The following is a 25,359-nucleotide window of genomic DNA, read 5'->3' as shown; positions in this document are numbered from 1 at the left end:
CTAGGAGAGCTTCTGTGTGCAGTCTACACCACCACGGGAACTCTACCAAGTTGCTGAAGAAAAAGGATACCTGCCCAAGATGAGACACCCTAACTCTCTAATAAATTCAACTGTAACTGCACATTTATTTAAAGATGGACTTTAAGTTGACACTTACCAATCAGTAAAATTATTATCTAACCCCCAGTGCCTGGTCCTGTCTGTCTGTCACAGCGTCTCTCTCCAGGAGATGCCACAACTATCAACACACAAAGGGATTTACACACCACTGTTTGGGACATAGACGAGAGTCGATCCCCTCCCCCCCAGGGATCAAGAGTCAAGCATGGGATGGAATTTGCTAGCCGGAGCAGCCCTGACGCATAATACATTAGTTTGTGTGCCCTGAAAGGATACACCACTTTCAAAACAAAAAAGGGTTGCTCTGACATCCACGGTGCATACGTTTGGGCCACTTTTATGGTGGGCGGTAACCGAACCCTATTTTGATGGGTATAAAAACAAGCTTATCTGCATAAAAGCTTTCCATTATTGCCTCTCAAGAGCTATAAGCCAGGCTACTTTACAAAATATTACTTAAATTCTGCCCCAGGGAGCTAAGTAGGGAAGTCAAAGGCAACACAAGATAAAGTGACTTGCGTAAGGTCACAAGTGTCTGTAGCAGAAACAGAATTTGATCTGTCTAACCACTCGGCCACATAGCGTTACAGTGGCCTAGTGGCTAGTGACTATCTGGATTGCTGGCAAGGGAGGTGGAGATTAAAAGGGGGGAAATAACCTTCAGTACCCCATCCCACCCCCATCACCTGTTAGTTTGACTGTGAAAGATACTACGCTGAGGCATGTTTGACTTGATCTGGACATCTGCGAATTGCAGGAGCCTAGCTGGAAAGGAAACTGGAGTTAGAAGATCTGTCATAACAATCTTTTGTCAAAAACGGACATCTCTGGGCTGTTGCCGCCCACCCCGAATCCTTTATTGATGCATGGGGAAGGGCAGAGAGGCAAGAGGCACTGCCCCTGCCCCCTACCTGTCACACACTAAGTGGCGTTTTCATGATTCTGTTGTTTTATCATCCGGCTTCACTGTACAATTGTGCAGCTTTCTGCTGCCGAAAAACGAAATTATTTATTATTAGCCCTGTGCTTTGCCTTGGTCTCCTACGTGCAGTTTTTCTTTAGATTTGGCTGCTGGAAGCTGGAATTTGAGGTAAGATTTGCCCCTCTTGCATTACACAGTCAGGCTGAAAGACGGCAAGAGCCCGTGGCGGCCAATATTTTTCAAATGATGCAATTTTCACTGGGAAAAATGGCTCCCAACAAGAAAGAGAACTGCCTTTGGGACAAGCACAGGGCTTGTAATACAAAATGATGATGATGATGATGATTATTAGTTTTAATTCTTTCTGGATGCTCTGCTTCAGCCTCCATTTCCTGGTATCCATTCAAGCCTCGTCACCCAAAGCGCAAAGCTTAAATATATCCACGGGTGATTCCCTAAAACTGAACTATGCTTTAAAAAAAAAAAATTTAAAAAGGGGGAAGGGGGGGGGGGGGAGGTGAGATCGTTTTGCTTAAGAACCACAATGCTATTTTTGCCTGCTCAACTGCGGCTTTAAATGGCACAAAGAGATCACTCTGAGAGAACTCTGCTGAACAATGGAAATCAATAAGAGGTTTCAGCGCTTGCATGCTGAGTAGTGAAAGAAACCCTAGGGTGCTGCGTAACTTTTTTTTTTTTTTTTTTACCTGTTTATTCTTCTAATCCTTTGATTTTTATTCCTGCACGGCGTACTTCTGGGTTTACTTTTATTACTGTACGGAAGATTCTGGTTAAAAAAAAAAAAAAATTGTGATTGGAAGAAGAAAATAAAACAAATAGGAAAAAATAAAAATCCTCATGCAGGATGCGTACCTTTTTATTAGGCCTGGCGGCTTCTTTCTCTTCCTGTGGGCTTCCACCTGACTCGGAGCTGGCGCGCGTTAAAGGGGCGCTCACGATTGAGCGCCCGTCCCCTTATTGCGCGCCGATCCACCTCTTCGGGGCACCCAATGTAAAATTATAATTGAGCAGTATTTCCTTTAATTGAATGTTTTTTTAAATGCTTTTATCAGGGCATTTATAATTAATTTGTACAGCGATGTGATATTTAATGTTGAACGTCGGTATCGAAAACCAATAAATAAATAAATAAAATGCAAATGGGCTGCCGTGGTAAAAAGGAGGCGCTGGGAGAAATTGTGCGTCCCCAGTGCCTCCTCAGCAGCAGGCACCCAGGAGAGGTGGCTGTCAGCCGGTAAGGGAAATGAAAGCTCAATTTTAGCGCATCCATTTCCCTAACCTATGCACAGCCACAGGTTAGGAGGATGCTTGTTATTAATTGAGCATCCCTTTTCCTAACCTGACCGCTGGCACCCCTTTTTTTTTTTTTCAGGACATTATAATTTTGTAGTTCCTTCAACTTAATATCACCACATTTTTTTTATGCATAATAGCCTCATCAACACGCGTTTGCATGTGATAAGCGCTACTAACTATGCGCGTGATTGGACGCGCATTTTGGACGCGATAACCCTCGTTTTGCATCTGGGGTTATGGACACGGGTCCAAAAGGCAGACTGAGCCGTGCGCTGGCTGCAGTGTAGGTATTTGCATCAGTCTTGTAAGAGAAGATTAAACCCTTTCAGGAACTTGCTTCTATTTTGCTCCTGCGTGGAATTGGGTGCAAAGTAGATACCCCAAAACTAGTTTCCTGTTCCTGCCCCTCAGCACCACTCACTTTCAGAGTGGATAAAAGTGTGTGCATGCTGTTATCCACCGAGCATACTTGTAGCCATGTTCATGGTGGGGGGGGGGGGGCATAATCAAGCTCCATTTTTACATTTATTTATTTATTTATTTATTTATTTATTTATTGCATTTTTTTTTTATAGCGACATTCATGATACAGATCATATCATATCTGTTTACAGGGAACAATGGGGCAATAACCTTAACATAAACAAATATAGCGAAAAGTTACAATAAAACATGGGTAATCACGAGTAAAAACTTCCTGGAGATTGTGAGCGCTGCCTTCGCAGCTTCCCCCAGTCCTGGCTGCTCCCCAGAGTAGGAGGTTGGGTTCCAGGTGTTGAACTGGGGTCTTAACCATCGCAGTGCTGATGTTAAATCTTTGCGCCAGCTCGTGCTTACTTTCTCTTGGAAGAAATGCTTCGCTGGCTTGTGAGAGAAGTTTTTAACCCCTTTCTTGTGCTCTTTTTTAAAATATTTTATTTTTTTATCTTTTAACACTCGGTTAAGTGACTGTATTGTATGTGTCTGTTATGCTCCCTGTCAGGGCCGTTTTATCTATAGGGAAAATGGGGCACTTGCTTAGGGCCCAAAGCAGGGCCCAGTTTGATATAAAAATAAAAATATATTAAAAAGAATAAAATGGTAAAAAAAAAAGAAGAGAACGTATAATAAGACAGCTAATATGCCATACACATTATGGAATACACATTATGGAATACACATTATGGGATACACATTATGTATACACATTATGGGATACACATTATGGGATACACATTATGTATACACATTATGGGATACACATTATGTATATAAGTTTGCGTTATCACCTTCAAGCCTTATGCCTGAATATGTATACAAGTTTGCCTTATCGCCTCAATCTTTGCTCTCTTTCGTACGTGCATCCCCTTCTGCACATCCCAGTTCTCTCTTATCCTGTTTTTTGTAACTGCTCCCTTCCTTCTTTGTTCTCCCCCTGTTACATGTAAACCGACATGATATCTCTGATGATGGTCGGTCAAGAAAAAGCACAAATAAATACATAAAATACCTACAGTACCTGAATGCAATCCACTTTGAAGTGCTGAAAACAAAAAGTGCAAAAAGTGGAATATAAAAAATCTAAATAATAATATTACCTTCTTTAAGTCTTAACAAGGATCAATTGAGTCCATAGTTCGAAAATTGCCCAAAGTTTTTATATGGTGAGGCTTGGTGAGGGGCCCAGACTAGTGAAGTTTGCCCAGGGCATTGTAGATGCTTAAAAACGGCCTGGTCCCTATAAATCTCATATCCATGGCTTCCCAAACTTTTATCCAGTGTGATCTCATTATGGCACTTGAAAATTCACATGACTTCAGAGGATGACCAAACCAAACTAGCAGTGGTGCGATTCCCCTCCATCAATTACTCCTCCTCGCCCTTCCTGTACTTCATTTGATACTGTCTCTCAGCCTCCAGAGGATCTCTTCTCTTGACTTTCTCTCCTTCAGCAGACCCCCTTCTCTCAACCTCCGAATCTCTCACCTCCCAGTCCATCTTCTCTCACACCTCCTCCAGCCCTTTTTGCATCTCCCAGTTGATCTTCTCTCATCTGCTCCCTCACTCCCATTGCCTCCTCCTCCTCACCGTCCAGCCTCATCTCCTTCCATCCAACCCATCTCTCGCATCCCCAGTCATTTTTATATTCCTTAGTTGATCTTCTATCATTCCCTCCTCTCCCTCTCTAGAGCTAATCACTCTCCACCTTATCCAACCCTCCAAAAAAAACTATTACCTCTCATACCTTTCTTCAAATAGCTCCTCCTCTAAACATTTTCTTACGGGCCCTGGGCAAAAGGTGGATGGTAACATTGGGAAGAGAGGGCAGGCTGATGACAGAGACATGTTTCTCCTGGTGAAGTTCAGTGTTTGGTGGGCAAGGAGGATCAATGGCAATCTCCATTGGTCCATGCACATTCAGCCCTCCTCTCATGGTTTAGTCCCAAGCTGATGGGGATCTGTAAGCAGCCAGCAGCATTAGTAACGAAGCTGGCATAGGGGCGGCGAGCTAGAACAAGCTCTCAGGCCCTGCAGCAGGCCTGATCCCTCCTTGCCCATTACAACAGAAACTCATTCAAGGGCAATGTCACTGTAGGGCCTAGGAGTATGTGGGGTCTCACAGGCTCCATGCTGTCTTCTACTACTAATGATGCTGATGGCACCTAGAGTACTGCCATTTGAGGCACTTGTGACCCCAGATAATTTATGTGACTCTGGACCCCACAATTTGGGAAGCCCTACTCATATCCTTTGTTAGCCACAAAACTGGATACTGGCCTCTGGGGAAGCCTGGAGCTAAAGTGTAGTCTTCATATTGTGGAGTACAATAAATGAGCACAATTGTATATATTATAGGGATACGCAGACCCCAATTTTTTGGTTAGGTTCATTTTTTCATTTTACAGTTGTTTTTTTTTTGTCTAGATACACATTGCTTAATTTTTTTTCGGTTTGGTTTGTTTGCTAAGCTGAAAAAAAAATCTGAAACAAAAAAAAACAAAAAAACAGAACAGCTTAAAAAAAAAAAAAAAGAAAAAAAAGTGAAAACAAACAAAAACCTGGGCCTTCGGGGGCCATGACTAGGCTGTCTTAGGTCAAAAAATGACTCAAAGGCCTGGTGCTAATGCCTAGGTCTCAGAGGCCACACATCAAAATAGTGCCATCCACTCTGGAGGAAGGCACAGCAGTGATGTCACTCCAGTGCCATCCTCCATTGAGATTGTGTCACATTCTGAAGATCCCAGAAAGAAGATGACAGGAAGTCTGGTTCTAGGCTTCTGACCAGGGTTAGGCCTTAGTAATGGGACTGGCATAGGCCTAGTTGACAGGGCTGGGCCTCAGGATAGAACCACAGCACTGGACAAAGTCCTCTGTGCTGGGGCCAGGGTTCTGGGCTTGGTCCTTGGCACCGGAACCAGGTCTCTGTGCCAGGCCTTGGTGATGACACTGGGCTTCAGGGCCAAGTCTTGACTCTGGGACTAGGCCTCCAGGCCCTTGCGCCAGGCCTCTGCGGTGGAACCAGGCATCAGGCCTGGACCTAGGCATTGATGTTGGGGCTGGGTCTAGGCATTTGCGCTAGGATCAGGCCTTTAGGCCAGGCCCCAGTGCTGAGCCTAGACCTTGGGTCCAGGAACAAACTTTGGTGGCAAGCTCAGCTTTGACCTCTGTGCTAGACCTGGTGGTAAAATCTGATGTCATTGGAGTACCATTTTTGTTTTAAAATGCAACAAATATGAAAATACCCCCAAATTTTCAGGTATTTTAATAGGAGGCTATTTTCAGCTTGTTCCATTTAAAATAAACCAAAAATAACCTCAATTGCATTTTTGGCACTCATTAAAAATTAATGTACATCCCAAATAAGTGAATTTTGCAGATACTACACTTCAGACTTTGCTGTTTTTCACATTAAATTTCCTCCATTTTGAGTTAACATTATTTTAATAAAAGCTATGCAGGGAAATTAGTTGAATCATTGTAAAGTTTTACATTTTGCTTCTTATAGTAAGAAACTAAGCAGGCAAGGCTAGAAAGCTGGAATGGGAATCTGGTATTCTGACTTGCCAGGTGACTGCTGAAAGAAGCCTGTAGCCCCTACCTCCCCAATGACATTACTCCACAAATCTTTGGACTCAATTCATTCAAAACTAGGATTTGAATACTTTTTGGCCGAAAGATATGTTTTGAGTTTGGTGAATATGAAGTTTCAATATCCTGATGACATCTAACATTTGTAACTGGGCACAGGAAACACACTGGGCACACTCACATGTGAGCTCCAACTAAAGGCAGCAAGCCAAAAACACTTGACTACAATTCAATTACACTGCCTTTATTTAAACAGGCTCAGAAATACCTGCATGGCCCAACGCCTTATGAATCAATTGACAGAAGGAAAAATGATAAAAAACGTTGACTTTTTTTTTTTTTTTGGTGAAACAGAGTCATAAACAGAATAAATTAGAAGAGAATGTTGGAGGAGTTGACAAAATCCCAGCGCATGTGAAAGGGGAAACCTTCCCTTTCGGAACCACTTTGCCACACTATCCTTAGTGCCTTACGAGCCACAACTGTAGCTCAAGTAGGATCACTCCCTTCACAAATACCCATATCTTTGTGCATTCTCGTGTCAGGTGTCTGTAGTTCTCTGGTGCCCTGGGTGATGTGCTGTCTATGCAAATGGCAGTGAAACCTCAATCTAAACACTGTGTGTGCAGTTTATTTTATGATTAGTACTGCTGGTGTACGAACATAACGTGCGATGTGTTGCTGTTTCTGCTTGACCACCTCGGTTCTTATGCAAAGGGCTATGACCTGACAAAATTTAAATTTATAGAACTACTTTTTTTTTTTTTTTTAGGAAGGAAGCAGAACTTAGATCTTTTTTTTTAATGTTTATTTATTTTATTTTTCATTGTTGAGCCTCAAAATTTCTGATTCCGAGGGTGATCACATTCATTGTCGCAATATTGTTACAATGTAGCACAGAGTTCCAATCTCTGCTTAAAGTGAGATAGAACTTATTTTCTCTTCTTTTTATTAAACAGAGTCCCACCTAAAGTTGCTCAAGCATTGTCCCGGCTTCTCTAAAATTAACATAACACAAATGCTATCAGAATACCCTTAAAATTATAGCCTATAGAGGCTGTCACAGCTTTCTCCTGCTGAAATTTACATCTTCCTAATTGTTTCCTCTCTTTATCCTTTGTTTTAAACCCTTTTGGGGATAATTGGTATGATCTTGAGCATGGGATATGAGTAATGAATCAGGATACAAAATAATGTCTAAATATTGCTCTAAAACTTTAAAGTAGCATAATTTTTCCTTCAGTTTACAGGTGATCTTCAAGTTCACCAACATGGTGTACCTGCACTTACTTTCACGCCCTGGTGCATTGCATTGTCATTTTGGATGTGACTTGAGCTCCATTTCCCATTCTAAGTTCTAGACAGTGTTCTTGACTGTGTGATCTGCCTGTAAATGTGTGATTTGATTCACTCAGACTCCCACGGGTGACAAAGGTATCATGATCAGGCTTTATGTTTTGGGTGTCGCTCGAATGATTCACATACATTGGAATGATGATTCATCATTTTGAATACTTGGGCAATGTGGCAGAAATCTAGAGCTCATGAAAGCAAAATTGATTTGGCTTCCTGTTGCCATCAGTAGATGGTCAAATGGCCACCATGGTCAAGAGATATTTCTGTTGCTGTACCTTGGAAGTGCTCCTGCTTTGATGTTAAGGGAGATACTACTTCTGACTGTGGTACTGACACAGCCCAATGTATGCTTTTACGTTGGGATTGGCGTTTTCTGACACATGTTCTGTTTGTAAATCAGTTAAAAATATCGGGACTGACAGAATCTGTAAAAAAAAAAAAAAAAAAAAAAAGATTTGATATCTTGGGCTGTGGCCCTCTGGTATTGTGGTGTGCTGCCACATAGGAGACCTAACTTCTATTCATGGACACTCATCTTCTGATCCTTGGGCCAATGAGGGTGGGGATGCAGCCAACTCGCAGCCCCCCCCCCCCTGCCACCCCAAACCATCACTTCACTGATCTGGAGGCTGAAAAGCACAGTTGAACTAGGTTCCTGAGGAAACCGGAGAACTGTCTGTGCATGTGCAATGGATGGGCTAGATAAGAGCTGGAGAGAGAAACATGTAAGAAGAAGAGTAGAGTTGTGTATTCATTTGAAATGACAAAGACAAACTTTGTGGGTTTTTTTCTATTGGTTTTTTTTTGTGTATATTGGGGCAGATTTTTAAAATTATGCGTGGGGGTACATTTGTGCGTGCTACCCGGCACGCACAAATGTACACCCGATTTTATAACGTGTGTGCTGCCGCGCGCATGTTATAAAATCCATGGTCGGCACGCGCAAGGGGGTGCACATGTGTGCACCTTGCGCGCGCAGAGCCCTGGGGAGGCCCGATGGCTTTCCCCGTTCCCTCCAAGGCCGCTCCTTTTGTTCCCCCCCCACCTTTCCCTCCCTTCCCCTATCTAACCAACCCCCCAGCCCTACCTAAATCCCCCCCCCCCCCACCTTATTTTGTTCAGTTACGCCTGCCGGCTGTCTGCCGGCGCGGCAGGCCCCAACACAAGCCACTGTGTCGGAGCCCTCGGCCACGCCCCCGGACCGCCGCCATGCCCCCAGCCACACCTCCAGACCACGGCCCCGCCCCCGCCCATTTTTGCAAGCCCCGGGACATACGCGCGTCCCGGGGCTTGTGCGCACCGCCGAGCCTATGTAAAATAGGCTCGGCGTGCGCAGGGGGGGTTTAAGGGTTACGTGCGTAACCCTTTTAAAATCCGCCCCTATATTTGCAAACCGTGCATGCTATTTGCAAACAATGCACACAGGTACCTCTAGCACAGGGGTTCTCAACTTTTTTCCTATTGTGACTTGTGACACATCTGACGGACAATGCTCACATGTGTGAGACATACTGCTCATTACAATTCATGGTGAAATTTAAAAAAAAAAAAAAAATGCCCAGTATTACTTTTATTGTTAAGAATGACACAAGGGAGAGATAAGTACTTTCTCTGAACAGAAATTAAATAAATAGTATACCTTCCATACCAGAACAGCACCAGCTTCCAGCACCCAAACAGTAACCATCTCACTTAAGAAAAGGCAACACTGAAAATATTACACCAGGCCTTAAAATACACCACCTATTCGGAAAACGGAACAAGCCAGGCTGCTGTAGAGACCTACACAGAAACTACATGCAAGCAGAATACCTTACCTCAGTTACATGTGCAGACCCTCACCTAGTAAAGAATAAAGAGACCATAAAGCAAAAATGCAGACAAAAACTGAACTGCAAACCACAACAAGCTAGAAGACTCTGTATGCAGTGCAACAAAGGAAAAAGAGAAAAATCACCAGTCTTCATAAAATAAAGCAAGAAATATAAAATCAAAGCAAGAAAACCATAATAATACAAAGAACACATTATTTCAAAACAGCCTGTGAATGGAATATCCAATTATTAAAAACTCTTATGAAAAATTTCCAGACAATAATATATTTCAAAACAGCAGTCACTAAGACCCAATAATTAAAAATAATAAGGATAAAAAAAATGCTCTGTTCTCCATATGTGGAAACATTTGATTTCCAGGTGTCCTGAGATTGTTGTGAATTAGCAAGAGAAGGGTGGAGGGGGGAGTTGGCTTGCAACTTTCTCCTCTGTCACACATACTACATATACAATGCCCTCTCTCTCTCGCCCACACAGGCTCTCAATCACACACAGACACACATGCTCTTTCTCTCACACTTATACACACAGGCTCTTAATTATACATACACATACTCTCTCACCCACACAGGCTCTCGATCACACACAGGCACACATGCTCTTTCTCTCACACTTATACACACAGGCTCTTAATTATACATACACATACTCTCTCACATATACAGGCTCTCAATCGCACTTCTATACATGCTGTGTCTCTCACACTCCAAGGATCTCAGTCACACACAGACACACAAAGGCTCTCAATCACACATAAATGCTCTCTTTAACAGAAAGATTTTCAATCACACACACACGTGCTCTTTCACACAGGTTCTTATTCACACACACAGGCTTTCAATCACATGCACACACACACACTCGTGCTCTCTCTCTCCCTCCCATATGCTCTGTGGTAGACACACATGCTTTCTCTCACTTAAACACACAGATTCTTAATCACATACACGCATGCTCTCTTTCACACAAACTGGTTCTCAATCACACGCACACATGTGCTCTCACTCTCTCACACAGGCTCTCAATCACACATTTACATACATGCTGTCTCTCTCACACACCCACACCCAGAGTCTCACACATGTGCTTGCTCACTTACTCATGCTCTCTTCCCCCCCCCCCCCACCGGTAGCAGCAGCAGCCCCCTCCTCTTCCACCCCCTCGCGGTCTCAAGAATAGAGTCCCATTGGTCATGGGGGGCTGGAGTTGCTCCTCTTTTCACTCTGGGCAGATGCATGCACTTGAACTTAGCAGGGTCTCTTCTTCCCATGCGCATGGCTGCTGCACACCACTGCCTCCTTTGGGCTGCAGGGACAGGAAGAAGAGACCACGCTGTGAGTGCTGTTGACTGAGTGCTTCTTCCAGCTCTCCTGCCATGTTCCACCCAGGCTATGAGCACTTCAAGGCCAGGCAGAGGAAGAGTTTGCATCATGCTAGGGCAGGGGGAGCAGTAGGGCCAGTGGGGGACCAGGAAGTGTGGCAACGCACCTGTATTTGCTTGGCAACTCACTGGTGTGTCACAACACACCAGTTGAGAACCACTGCTCTACAAACATCCCAACTTGGGAGCCTCTGAGATCTCTTGTCCCACCCGACCGCCAGCCCTGGAGGCAGCCATTTCCCCAGAAAATGTAATATTTAAAAAAACAAAAACCTGGTACAGGCACCCACCCCAACCCCTCCCCTTTCTTAAAACATAGCTCCTCCCAAGGAGCTGGCTCCTCCATTGCCCACCCAAGCTCCTCCTTCTGACCCCCCACAGACTCGCCAAGTCCTCCCTGTTTGGTCTAGAGAGGGCACGGAATGAAATCTCGTCTCCTGGTCCCGGCTGGTGCCATGTTCCAAAATGGTGCTGACTGGCTCTTCACTCTATTATGTGTAAGGTGCTATTGGTGCCGTTGGGTAGTCTCTGTCTTGTGACAAGGGCTATCAATGTCATTGGGTAGCAGGAAGCTGGGGCAATAAGCATCTATCTAGAATAATATTAGCTAAGGGAAGGCAATGAGTCTGACATAGAGGGAGTCATAACTTACACTCTCTGTCCCAGGATGTTACCAAGTTATCATGCACTGAAGTGGTAAAGAGGACAGCCCAGGAACTGTATGGTGCTGAACGCAAAGGCCACCCAATTCTTCAGAGGAATTCGCAGGTACGCAGGAGAAATCTTGGGAGTAGGTGGCAGTTCCTGATCAGATCCGTCCATTTGCATCACCCCACTGTTTTGCCCCCAATCCCCCTGTCTCAACACGTGTAAAACTGATTTTCTCTTTACGCAAGAGTTTGCTTCCTGCTCATCGACTAATCCTTTTTTGTTAACATCTGCAAAATTGAATTGTCTTTGAAATACTTGGGGTTTTTTTTTTAACTTTGGTTTTACTCCCTGTTCTTATAACCTTGATTGCTGCTTATATAACAAATCATTGTTCTGCTCTCTAATAATCCTCTCAAAGTTTATCACTTGTAATTATTGTTTTCCCCTGTACATACAAGTTGGCCTCTCTCTGCCCACCTTTTTTAACATTGCCTGTACCAAGCCCGTGGTACTGTTCCTTTTGACTTCCTGCTGCCTTCTTCCGCTGCTGTCGCTTTCCCTTCTATTTTCCTCGCTGCTCCCCTCCCCCATGCCCCTGTTTTTTGTATTTTCCTGCTTTCTCCAGTTATTATGTAAACCGGCGTGATGTTTCCCACGAATGTCGGTATAAAAAAAGTTAGTAAATAAATAAATAAATAGGAAATAATCAAAGGTAGTAGTATGCATTGTGGGTGGGTAATTGTGATTGTGTCTGCGGAATATCTTCCCCAAGCTGCATTTTTTTCCAATGTTACATCAAGATAGATATGTAAAGTTACATGAGCTATGTTAATATCACATGTGACCCTACTACTTCCCTCACAAAAATGAGTGACATCTTTTTACATGCCTGCAGCTTTCTGACTGAAAGGTAGATGTATACGTGGGACAGTGACACAGCAATACTAACTTTTCCCCATTCCAATCTGCTACCTACAGCAGGTGAAATGTGTCCCAGTTTCATTGGAGGCATGGCTTCCTCTTCTAGCTTAATGCCCGCAGTATTCAGTCATGCCTGTGTCTGACTGTGATGGTATTTCTGCTTCAGTTCTAACAGTATTCCCTTTAGCAACATTATCTTGTTCTAACTTCGCTAGAAGCTGCCAGTTGCTTATGTTGGTAATATAATGCCATGTCTGAGATGATGTGAAATTGTAGCTCACGGAGCCAGCAATGGTCTGTGGCACATATGGTGTAGTACTAGGAATGCTCTGTTCTGAAGTCAGTAGCGTGCTCTGGGATTTGTTAGTCATTTCTATGCTTGCATTAAAATTGAGTGAGATTAGCATTTTAATAAAATTAAAAAAATATATATATTAAGAATTTAACAAACTTACTGCCATTAATTTCTGTTAATATTTGATATCATAAGGAACTGCACTGGAACACTTACTGTGCGTTTTGACTAAACTGTAACAGGAGCGCAGGTAACAGTTACTGCTAAGAGAATGTCAGCCTTTTGCAGACCCTGCTTTTATAGTTCAAAGATTTCTTTTTTCTTAATCCAGAGTTGGCATTACATTGATCTTGAGTATCAAAAATAGAGACTGACTGGATAGCATTTATACATTTTTAGGTTTTTTTGTTTGTTTTTTACAGATAAGAGTTGAATTAACACGTGTGAAACTTAGGATATGAGCTGTACCATCAGTTGTCAAGGCTTCAACCCTAGCTTAATGTCCATTTTACACAGGGCTGGAGCCTTGATGACTGGCGCTGCTGCTCCCAAGTTTGACTCGTGCTTAATTCATGCCCTTACCATGCGTCCAAAATATGTGCATGCAATTTGTAAATATGCATAGCCTGAAGTCTGAGGTGGTTTGTGAGGCTGTTGGGATAGAATGAATTCTTTCCTAAAAGGTGTGCAAAATATTAGGAAGAGAATAAATCAGTTGCAATGGCTCTGAGCCCAAAAACAAGATCACCAGACCCAGGCTGGGATTGTAGTGAGGACTGTCAAGGCAGAGTTGACCTGCTCTGGAGTCAAGACCAAGTTTTCATGGAGACCTCAGCGCCACTGAAATTGGCCCAGTATTTGATGGATAATTTCTGTAGGACATAGTGGCTGGTGTTTCATGAAAAAAGATAATTCTGACCCGAAGGCAGAGCCACTTGACCTCTTCTGTAACTTCCCATAACCCTTGAGTATATTTAGCAAATCTGTGGTAACATTTCCCAGCATTAGATGGGTTTAGATCTTTCCTGTTTATCTATACATTTTTCTGCCATGTTATTGGCCAGTAGTACATATGTCTCGCATTTAAAACATAACATTGAGTTCTAATACATTATTATATAGAAGTTGGTTGACGCTGGAGTTCACATAAGTATTTTGTTCCCTGATTGCACTAAAACTAATCCTTGTATCTAAACTAGCCAAGCTGATGCTGACATTATTGCTGACTGGAATATTGTTTGTTAAACTGTAGGGCTTTTTTTTTTTCTTTTTGTTAAAGGTCATTGGACCGGAAACTGCAGAGGCCCGCCCTCGGAAAATCACGGACCCTTCCCAGTATCCCTCAGTCCCCTATCCTGAGCAGGGTCCCTCACCTGGAGGCGAAGTTGCAGCGGGAGGATGTACCAGGACAGCAGTGGCAGCACCCTGCTTCCTCCAAACCCCTGAAGGGCTGCACCGTTCCATCAGCAGGTGAGCTTACATGAAGCTGGGTGGAAATTGTCTTTCAAGATCTTTTATCACTCAGTGTGCCATATTCCATGTTGTCATCTCATAATCGAATGTTATTCCTTGGCCTCAGGAAACATAAGGGGGGTTGGAAATATAGGTAAATACTGGAAATATCCTCCTTTTCAATGTTTCTGCACTAGTATGGATGACAGCTGGTGTCACTGTGTCCTGAGGTGATTTACCATTGGATTTCTAAGGCTCTGTATGTCTAATCTAATCTTCAGTTTCTTATACCTTTTTCACAAATTGTGTGTAAAGCATATAGTAAAGTATCATAATTAAAAAAAACAAAACAAAAAAAACCCCACATGCATTTATGTTCTTATGTCTAGGAAGGATTTAACAACTCTGCATTTAATAAAGATTTTAGATGAGGTTTTAAATTGATTTGATGGCACAGTGGCTGAAAAAAGCAGAAAAATGGCATTTGGTTATGCAGGCAGCTATAGATAAAACTACGCCTGAAAAACCTAGAGTTATGACATGGTGTGAAAGAGCACCTTAGTTTTCTGAGGGATTTAAAACAGCAAGGCCAGAGATTAGAAGAGAGTACATGGAAATCAACCAAGTCCTGCAACAGGAAGATGTACAAAGAAGATATTAAAATATATAATGAAAAGGTGAGCGATGCAAAGAGAAAACCTTTCTTTTTCTGAGAAATTGGCACAAGCTGGTGACAGACCATGGGAGCGCCTATAAATAGTGAAGAACTTACAAGTCTGAATTCTATCAGATGGCCCAAGAATGTGTATTAAGGATTCTCTCCATCAGAGTGGAACCTGGCTACTGGCACTGACCTTTAAAAAGGAGATAAAGCAGCTTTTAAACTAGATGATGGAGGAAAGCCGAAAGCTGCTCAGAAGTGCATGGTTCAGAATGATGTATCTTTGGAGGGCATCCCAATAGAGAGGCTGCAATAAATACTAACATGGACAAGGTGACTTTAAGTAAAGAGCAGACAGAGCAGAAAGATTCCAAATTACACCTGCCACCATCTGATAAGCAGTTTATTAATTCAAGCAAAAACATACTTTGAAATGTCTGTTTACAAATGCTAGAAGTATAAAAAATAAGATGGAAGAGTTAGTGTATAGCACTGGATGAAGAGGTAGAGATAATTGGCATCTGAGACCTGGTGGAAGGAGGATAATCAATGGGACTCTGTGGTACCAGGGTACAAATTATATTGAAGTGATAGGATGGATCAAATTGTTGGAGGGGTGGCTCTATATGTTAAAGAGAGCATTGAATTAAACAGGAAATGAAATGCACTGTAGAATCTTTATGGATAGAAATTCCAGGTGAAAGGGGGAATAAAATAGCAGTGGGGTAAATTACCGTCCACCTGAGAGAATGAACTAACAGATAATGAAATGTTAAAATAAATTAGAGAAGCTAACAAAATCAGCAGCAGAGTAATAATGGGTGATTTCAATTACCCCAAAATGATAAAGGGGATGGAACAGCTTCCCTATGAGGATAGGCTGAAGAGATTAGGGCTGTTCAGCTTGGAGAAGAGACGGCTGAGGGGGGATATGATAGAGGTCTTTAAGATCATGAGAGGTCTTGAACGAGTAGATGTGACTCGGTTATTTTCACTTTCGAATAATAGGACTAGGGGGCATTCCATGAAGTTAGCAAGTAGCACATTTAAGACTAATCGGAGAAAATTCTTTTTCACTCAGCGCACAATAAAGCTCTGGAATTTGTTGCCAGAGGATGTGGTTAGTGCAGTTATTGTAGCTGGGTTCAAAAAAGGTTTGGATAAGTTCTTGGAGGAGAAGTCCATTAATGGCTATTAATCAATTTTACTTAGGGAATAGCCACTGCTATTAATTGCATCAGTAGCATGGGATCTTCTTAGTGTTTGGGTAATTGCCAGGTTTGGCCTCTGTTGGAAACAGGATGCTGGGCTTGATGGACCCTTGGTCTGACCCAGCATGGCAATTTCTTATGTTCTTATGTACTGACTGGGTGAATGTTATATCAGGACATGCTAGAGAGGGTAAAGTTCCTAGATGAAATAAATGACTGCTTCGTGGAGCAGCTGGTAAAAGAACCAACAAGAGGGGAAACTTTTAGACCTAGTCCTTTAAGGGAACACAGGATTTGGTGCAAGAGGTAACAATGTTGGAGCCACTTGGCAAAAGGGTTCACAACCTGAACAAATTTGACTTAATGACTGGATGACACTAAAGAAATGTACTGTGATAGCTTATCTATCTATCTATCTATCTATCTATTTATTTATTTAATAAATATACTTTCATGCCATCAGAAGATCACAACGGTTCACATAAATTGTATTTGATTGCATTGTATGAACAGGTTCTTATTTAAAGTAATTGTATCTATGTTAATACTATTGAATAATCAAAACATTCAAAGTTAACAATCTAACAGGGTCATGCATGAAAGTGTTATAGAGTCCATCAAACTAGGGTGAGAGAACAAAGTAGAAATTTCATCTTTTTGAGACTTTCCTCACTCCAAATGATGCCAAATCCTCACCAAGGTGTACTGTGCTGTTCATAAGTCTCACTCTACATGTGAAACTGGCTCAAAAACACTATATCACTACTAACACCTCACCTCGAAGTATCAGGTGGCCCTCCTATAGAGAGATAAATACTTAACTAGTATGAGGGCCTTGTAGATAGGTTCTCTCTCTCTCTCATGTTCGCCATGAAGCAAAAACTCATAAAATTCTTTTTCAGGTACATTTAAAGTAGAAAGCCTGTGAGAGAGGGGTAAAAGGGGCACTTAGGGATGGCAAAGCCATAGCAGAGAGACACCCATGCCAGAAATGATATTCAAAGGGGGGGGGGGGGGGGTTGTGAGATAGAGGAACTGAAACAAATCTCAGTTTACCTGGAGGATGTAATAGGAAAAAACTGACAAACTAGAGTAGCAAATCACCTGGACCAAATAGTATACATCCTAGAATGCTGAATGAACTGAAAAATGACATTTCAGATCTGCTATTATAATTTAACTATCATTAAAATAATCTATGGTATTTGAAGACTGGAGGGTTGCTAATGTAACACCAGTTTTTAAAAAGGGATCAAGGGGAGATCCAGGAAACTACAGACCAGTGAGTCTGAAGTCTGTGTCATGCAAGATGGTAGACATTTTGTAAAGAACAAAATTGCTGAACATATAAATAGGTATAGTTTAATGGGATAAAGCCAACAAGAATTTAGCCAAGGGAAGTATGACCTCACCAATCTGTTATCTTTTTTTTGAAGGCTTAAAAAAATGTGGATAAAAGTGAGCCAGTTGATATATAGTGTATTTCGATTTCCAGAAAGCATTTGACAAAATCCTTCATGAGAGATGACTTAGGAAATTAAAAAGTCATGGGATAAGAGGCAGTGTCCTATTGTGGATTGCCAACTGGTTAAAAGATAGAAAACAGAGAGTAGGGCTAAATGGTATCATGGAGAAAGATGAATAGTAGAGTGCCCCAGGGATCTGTTCTGGGATCACTGCTTTTTAATATATTTATAAATGACCTGGAAATGGGAAGAATAAGTGAGGTGTTCAAATTTACCGATGACACATAATTATTCAAAGTTGTTAAATCACAAGAGGATTGTGAGAAATTGCAAGAAGCTCTTGCAAACTGGGAGACTGGGCATGCAAATGGAAAATGCAATTTAATGTGGACAAGTGCAAAGTGATGCACCTACGGAAGAGTAACCCAGATTATAGCTACACAAAGCAAAGTTCCACATTAGTAGATTCCCATTCAGGAAAAGGATCTATAGGCGTTATCTTTGCTAATACATTGAAATTTTCTGCTGAGTGTGCAGCAGCAGCCAGAAAGCAAATAGAATGCTAGGAATTCTTAGAAAAGGAATGGAGAATAAAACAAAGAATATCATAATGCCTCTGTATTGCTCCATGGTGCGACCGTACCTTGAGTATTGTGTGCAATTCTGGTTACATCTCAAAAAAGATAGAGCAGAATTAGAAAAGGTAGAGAGAAGGGAAAAATGATTAAAGGAGATGCAACGAGTCCCCTTTGAGGAAAGGCTAAATAGATTAGGACTCTTCAGGTTGGAGAAGAGATGGCTTAGGGGAGATATGATATAAAATAATAAATGAGGTGGAACTAGTAAACATTAATCAGTTGTTTACTCTTTCAAAGAGTACAAAAACTATGGGACACACATCAAGTTACTAGGTGTAATACATTGAAAGCTAATAAGAGGAAATATTTGTTTACTCAATGCATAATTAAGTTCTGGAATTCATTGCCAGAGGATCTGGTGAAAGCTATTAGTGTAGCTGCATTTAAGAAAGGTTTGGACAAGTTCCTGGAGGAAAAGTCCATAAACCATTATTAAGGTGAAGTTGCAGGAATGTACCCTTTGGGATCCTGCTAGGTACTTGTTGTTGCAGTCCCGGTCGCTAGACTAGCGACCGGGTCCTTACCTCCTTTGCTGCCCTCCGAGTCGCACCGGGGACTGCAGACTTCAGGGCCTACCAGGCTGCATTGCAGCGGCGTCTCCACGAGGGAGATGCCGCCGAGACCCGATCCTGGCCCCGCCCCCACTATGCAATGCGCGCGCGAGGCCCGAGGTTTTAAAGGTCCAGCACCCGGAAGTGCTGGACAGCCCCCAGACTGAGGTCAGTCACCGGCAGAGTATTTAAGCCGGCGTCTGCCTTCAGTTCCTTGCCTTGCAACGAGGTCTCTCCGCTGGAGTTCTAGTTGCAGTTCCTGTGTGCCTCCAAGTCGTTCCAGTTCCTGTGGTTCCGCTCCTGCTGCTCCTGATCCGCTCCTGCTGCTCCTCATCCTGTGTCTTCAGCTGCTTCTCTGGTTCCTGATCTCGGCTCGTCTTGACTCTCCGTGTCTGCCACTTGCCTCGACCTCCTGATTGTCCCGACACCTCTCCGTTGCCTGTCTCCTAAGTCCCAGCTGTCCGGATCCCTACAGGCTCCTCCTGGGGGGATTTAGGATCTCCAGGGCAAAGTACTGTCTCATCTGTCCAGCTGGGTGCCGCCTCCCGGCCTTCCGTCCTCCTCCGGAGCCGCTGCTCCGTCAGGAGGGCCCAAGGGTCCACTGTCTAGCTCAGAATAGCAACACTTGTGACCTAGATTGGCCACTTGTTTTCTTGTGCTGGACCTAGTTTCTGGAATTCTATTCCCCAGGAGCTCAAATCAGTAAAATATTTAATTACTTTTAGTAAACTATGTAAAGCATGGTTATTTTCTTCTATCTTTGGGTAATATTTGGTGTATATACTTGCAATCTTATGCATTGCTACAATTTTGTTATTTGCTTGCTTTGTTGCTCTTCATGTATTTTTTGTACAGGTTATATAGGTAAATATGGCAGACTGTACAGGAATACAATGAATGATTAATATAAGTCATAAATATAGCAACTTGCAAACAGTTATCTGTCCCAAAGGGCTTCCAGTCTATAGCGGAGGGAAGGGAGAAATGGAATAGAAATGAGAATGGAGTGGTTCCAGGAATTGTGTGAATGTAGACCACAATAAGCAGATTTAATGTAAACTAATAGAATGCCTTCCTGAAGGAGAGCCATCTTCACAAGTGACTTGAAGGTGAAGAGAGAATGGGCGGGATGTACAGCAAACGTGCACCAGTGGTATTCTCATTGATTCTCCCAGCCAAAGGTAAAGATGAATGAATGAATGAATGGTGTGAACAAGATGAATGAATGGTGTGAACAAGAGCATTTCAGCTTCCTGGACCATGGGATGGTATTCCAAGGACTGCTGACCAGAGATGAGGATTCGCCTGTTGAAAGGGCACAGCATCTTACAAAACCTGCTATGAAGGGCTTTAAATTAGGATCATTGGGGATGGTTGGATACAACTCTAAGGAAAGTAAAAGTCCTCCGGTAATTAAAATATTAAACACACAGAGAAATGGGGAAAAAGGGCAACATGTGGAAAACTATATTCACTGATAATCATATTATGAGAAATAAAGTCCTAGATCTAGAGGTGGTCATGGGAGAGGCTGACCTGGATAATAGTGGCAGTCATAGAGATGTGGTATACAGAGAACACCATCTGGAATATAGTTACACCAGGCTATAAAATAGGAAAGACAAGATATGAGGAAAGAGAGGAGGAGTGGTACTATGTATTTATTTATTTATATATCTATTAAAGCAACAAAACTGCAGGGGATACGAGATGAGGAGGAGGCACTGAGGGTTAATTTGGAAATAGGGAATGGCACATCTATTTATGTTGGTATATTAACTAGACATCTGCAGGCAGAAGAAATGGATAGCAATTTAATTGAAGGCATTCATAAAATTTCTAAGAAAGGGGAGGTGCTATTGGTGATTTCAATCTGCTGGATGTTTGGGACATCCCAGCTGTGGCATCATCTAGAAGCAGGGAGGTCCTGGATTGTCTGAAGAAAGAACTATTTTGGCAATTGGTAACAGAAGCTGCACTAGAGGGGGCAATACAAGACCTAATGCTTACCAAATGGGAGAGTGTTTCTGATGTTATACTAGGGGATCACTTGGGATCCAGTGATCACCGGATGATGTGGCTCAGTATTAGAGCTCAGGTAGTGATGGTTCATTCAAAAGCAATGGTTCTCCTAGACATCAGGGAAATAAACTTTATGGTGGAGTTCCTCAAGGATTCATTAACTACATGGGCTAAGCTAGGGGAATAGAGGAGCAGTAGGCAACAAACCTTTTTGTTAGGAAAGAGGAAAGAATGACCACTGTAGTTTTCTAAAGAAAAGGCTGAAAATTTAATTGAGAAAAGGATATCATTCATAAACTACAAAAGATTGCAGAAAGAGGAAGATAGGCAACAATATCTGGAAAAGCTAAGATGGAAAAGTAGTCAGAACAGCGAAGGTGCAAATATAAGAAAAACTAGCTAATACAGTAAAACGAGGGAACAAGACTTTTTTTTTTTTTTAAGACAGAAGGAAGTGCAAAAATGGGTTTGTAAGATTCAAAAGTGAAGAAGGGGAATGTGTAGAGGCTGATAAGGAGAAAGCAGAATAAATATTTCTGTTCAGTGTTCACTGATGAAAGTCTTGGAGTAAGACAACAGAAAACTGCCACAAATAGGAATGGAAGTGAGGTAGACCTCAAACAATTTCAGAACTTTCTCATGAGGAGCTAGCAATACTAAAAGTAGATAAAGTGACAGGACCTGATGGGATACATTAGATGGTATTAAGGAAGTTTAGGGAAGTTCTGGCTGCTCTGCTCTCTGAGCTTTTCAAAATATTTTTAAAGTCTGAGACAGGCAGAGACAGTCTGAGACAGGCAGAGAGAGTTCCTCTTCACAAAAGTGGAAGTAATCATCAGTCTAGGAACCAATGACCTCGGTGGTGATTAAATTAGTAGAATTGCTGCTAAAATAAAGGATAGTGCAATTTCTGAAATCTAATGGATTACAGGATCCGAGGTGGCATGGTTTTACCAGAGACTTTGTCTTGTCAGATGAATCTAATAAAGTATCTTTCACTGGGTGATTAGCAAACTGGAGAGTGTACTAGGAGTAGTTTACTTGGATTTTTCATCAAGGCCTTTGATATGGTTCTGCATAGGTGACTTGTAAATAAACTGAGCACTCTTGGTATGGACCCTAAAGTGACTGACCTGTTTAGAAACCGGTTGAGTGGGAGACAACAAAGACAAACGGTAAATGGAGTTCATTCTAAGGAAAGGGGAGCTGCCAGTGGTGTGCCTCAGGGATTGGTCCTCAGTCCAGTTCTGCTCAACATTTTTGTTAGCAATGTTGCAGAAGAGTTATCTGGAAAGGTTTGCCATTATGTGGATAATAATCTGCATCCTGGAAAGTGTGGAAAATATGAGGAGTCTAACCTGAGGAATGGTCTAGAATCTGGCAGTTAAGATTTAATGCTAAAAATGCAGGATCATGCATTTAGGTTGCAAAATCTCCAAAGGAGCAGTATAGAATAAAGGATAAAGTTTGGTGCACAAAACAAGCAGGACCTGGAAGTGATCATATCTGATGATCTTAAGATGGCTAAACAGGTAGATAAGGTGATGGCAAAAGCCAGAAGGTTGCTTAGGTGTATAAGGCGAGAAATAGCCAGAAAGAAAAAAAGGAGGTATTGTATCTATATAATTCTCTGGTGAGACCTCATTTGTGTGCAATTGTGGATCGCTCACTTTCAAAAGGATATAAATGGGATAGAGTTGATCCAGAGGGATGCTATTAAAATGGTCAGCAATCTTTATCATAATACATATGGAGACAGACTTAAAGATCTAAACTTGTAAAACATGTGCCATGGAGGAAAGGAGAGGTATGACAGAGATACTTATATCCCTCCAAGGAATAAATGCACAGGAGTCCTTTTTTTTTTTTTTTTTTCCAAAGGAAAGGAGGCGCTAGAACAAGGGGTTATGGGATAAGGGTGAAAGTGGGTAGGAGTAATCTAAGGAAATATTTCTTTACAAAAAGGGTGGAAGATGCATGGAACCGCCTCCCTTGTGCAGGTGGTAGATACAAGGACAGTATCTGGAATTCAGAAGAGCATGGGACAATCACAGAGGAACTCTGAGGGAGCGGAAGGGACTACAAAGCTGAGCAGGAGATGTGGCTAGGCAGACTGAATGGGGGCCGTATGGTCTTTATCTGCTGTCATGTTCTATATCTCTGTGTTTCTATGGAGGGAGTGTCAAAGGTAGTAGAGACCCTTTCTGCTATCTGCTCTTGTACTGCAGTGATTAATTTCCCATTCTTATTGGCCTTTAACTCTGACCCAACTCAGATACATTTTGGAAGTATAATTTGCTGATGATCAAGATTAGATTTTAAATGGAACATTTATGCTAATGCTCACAATTAACACAGTGTCCAAGGTATAATTAAACTCTAAACTGGCCTTAGACTCCTTCCTTGCTGCTTGCTTTAATTCTTCCTCCTTTTGTGCACATGTTGCCACTCCAAAGATGTACCTTTCAGCCCTGTAGATTCAGATCACCATAGTGGTGTGGCACTTCAGGGTTACAGGTAACCTTGGTAACTTCAGATCCTTTCTGAAAAAAGTAATTAGCACAAGACCAAATATAAATAAATCTGTATTCTGGTAGCTCCTGTCCTGCCACAATTTCAAATTATAAGATATCAGATGTGGTTAGAAACTGGAACAGGATGTAATCCCATTGTCAGAGTGACTCAGAAAACTGGGCTAGAAAATGACTGTATTCTAGCAGTCCAAGTTTTCTCAGGCAAAAAACTCCAACCGAGACTCAGGACCAACATCAGACAATATATTTTCACAGAAAGGTTGGAATGCCTTCCCAGTGGAAAGTGGTGGATTAAAAAATAGTACTGGAATTTAAAAAGGCAAGGGATCCCTAGGATGGTAATGAAGCATCTGAAATAATATGGATGGCATGGCAATTACAACCCTAAACAGAAGGCATGGGGGACACCTGCATGGATCGGCAATTACAACCCTAAACAGAAGGCATGGGGGACACCTGCATGGATCGGCAATTACAACCCTAAACAGAAGGCATGGGGGTAACTTGAATGGATCGGCAATTACAACCCTAAACCGAAGGCATGGGGGACACCTGCATGGATCAGCAATTACAGTCCTAAACAGAAGGCATGGGGGAAACCTGCATGGTATAGATCTGCTCCTTTTTATTATATTTCCTCTTCAGTTAAGGTTATTAAGGCATAATTTATGGTGAGATACCAAAAGTTCACCCTAGGAAAGCCAAATCCATCATTAAATATCCTGAAATGAAGTGCAAAGATACTTTTAGGAGTGTGACACACAGAGTGACCAACACACAAATAGTGGAAATAATGTAGCACAAGAGTCCTTGAAAAGAGTATTTTGGAAATTTAGTTTCAAAGCTTAGATGTGTTTTTTAAGCCCAAAATGTTTTGTAAAGCATCTTAGGACTTTCTGAATCTTCTAGAGCTTTTTGAAAAGTCAGAATTGTTTTCCTAGTTCTCACATCCTAGCTAGGAAATGCTCTTCCCCCACTGATCTTTATTTGGATTCTGACTCCCTTTAAGAAGCAGATCTATACCATCAGCATAGCCCAAAGTAATTTTGGTTAAGATTACAGTAAAAACTTCATATGTACATTGGGAAGAGAGGAAGTTTTTTTTTTGGATGGCTGATTAATTAGTAAGGCAGCTAGCTAATTTCTGAAGGATTGATGGAAAAGTCTGTCTTCCACACTTCTACAGTGCTGCCTACCTCACCTAGTGCTATAGTCGTGTCAAGCAGTCGAAACGCTTGACGCAGCTCTGTGCTCTTGGTGGTGCTGTGTTCCATCTCTGGTCAGTCTGGTCACTGACCTACCTGGGAAATTCCACATGGACATGAGGACTGGGAGGCAGCAGGATGGAGATGTGTAAACAGGAGGTTGTGGCACTGATGCCTTGTACCAATGATTATTACTCTGGTAACACATTCTGTAGCACACAGACAGATTTCACACACCTCAGCAACTTGCCTTGGGATGATTATGTTCATTCCTCACTGCTCAGTTTCATCTTCTGGTCGTCTTTTTTTTTTTTAATCTTTCTAACCTCTGAGAAACATTGTAAACTATCTCTTAGTGAGAGGGGACAGTCTCCATGTTTTTAACTTTGGGGTTCTCTCCGCTACTTTGTTCCAGATCTGTGTATCTAGCTCACACTTAGCCTCCGCTGAGCCTGTTGGAGCGCTGATAAAATCACTTCTGTAGATTATAATAGAAGGGCTGCAACCAGGGACTTTCCAGAGATATGCCAGCCCTGAGCTGGAATAAATAATAAATATATGGTTCCGAAGGTACCAGGAGTTGAATAAAGACCGCATATACTTGTGTGTGAATCAACCCTTGTAGGCTGGTGATGGAGTGGAGGACATTAATGGAGGCTTATTTTGGTTCCTTCTCCTTCTGTGGACTGCAAATATATTTTTTATTCCTGTAGAAATATCTGCTTTTACATCAATTGCTATTTGTTCTTTTGA

The 25,359-nt window shown here is 42.1% G+C and overlaps 1 protein-coding gene across 8 annotated transcripts in view; it reads left to right on the top strand.

Moving 5' to 3' along the window:
* The window catches only part of LOC115075772 (ankyrin repeat and fibronectin type-III domain-containing protein 1-like), a 1,084,545-nt gene that overhangs the window by 283,433 nt on the left and 775,753 nt on the right, over positions 1-25,359 (top strand). For 7 of the 8 annotated variants that reach the window (XM_029576526.1, XM_029576524.1, XM_029576522.1 and 4 more), the window contains one exon: positions 14,146-14,336. In XM_029576526.1, the coding sequence (XP_029432386.1) occupies positions 14,146-14,336 (191 nt within the window). Of the gene's footprint in view, positions 1-11,674; positions 11,768-14,145; positions 14,337-25,359 lie in introns of those variants that run through there. The other variant, XM_029576525.1, reaches the window with a different exon arrangement.

Source organism: Rhinatrema bivittatum, chromosome 14 (assembly GCF_901001135.1).
Source record: "Rhinatrema bivittatum chromosome 14, aRhiBiv1.1, whole genome shotgun sequence".
Taxonomy (NCBI): domain Eukaryota; kingdom Metazoa; phylum Chordata; class Amphibia; order Gymnophiona; family Rhinatrematidae; genus Rhinatrema; species Rhinatrema bivittatum.
Note: the sequence above shows the minus strand (reverse complement) of the source record. Positions and strands in the feature narration are given on the sequence as shown.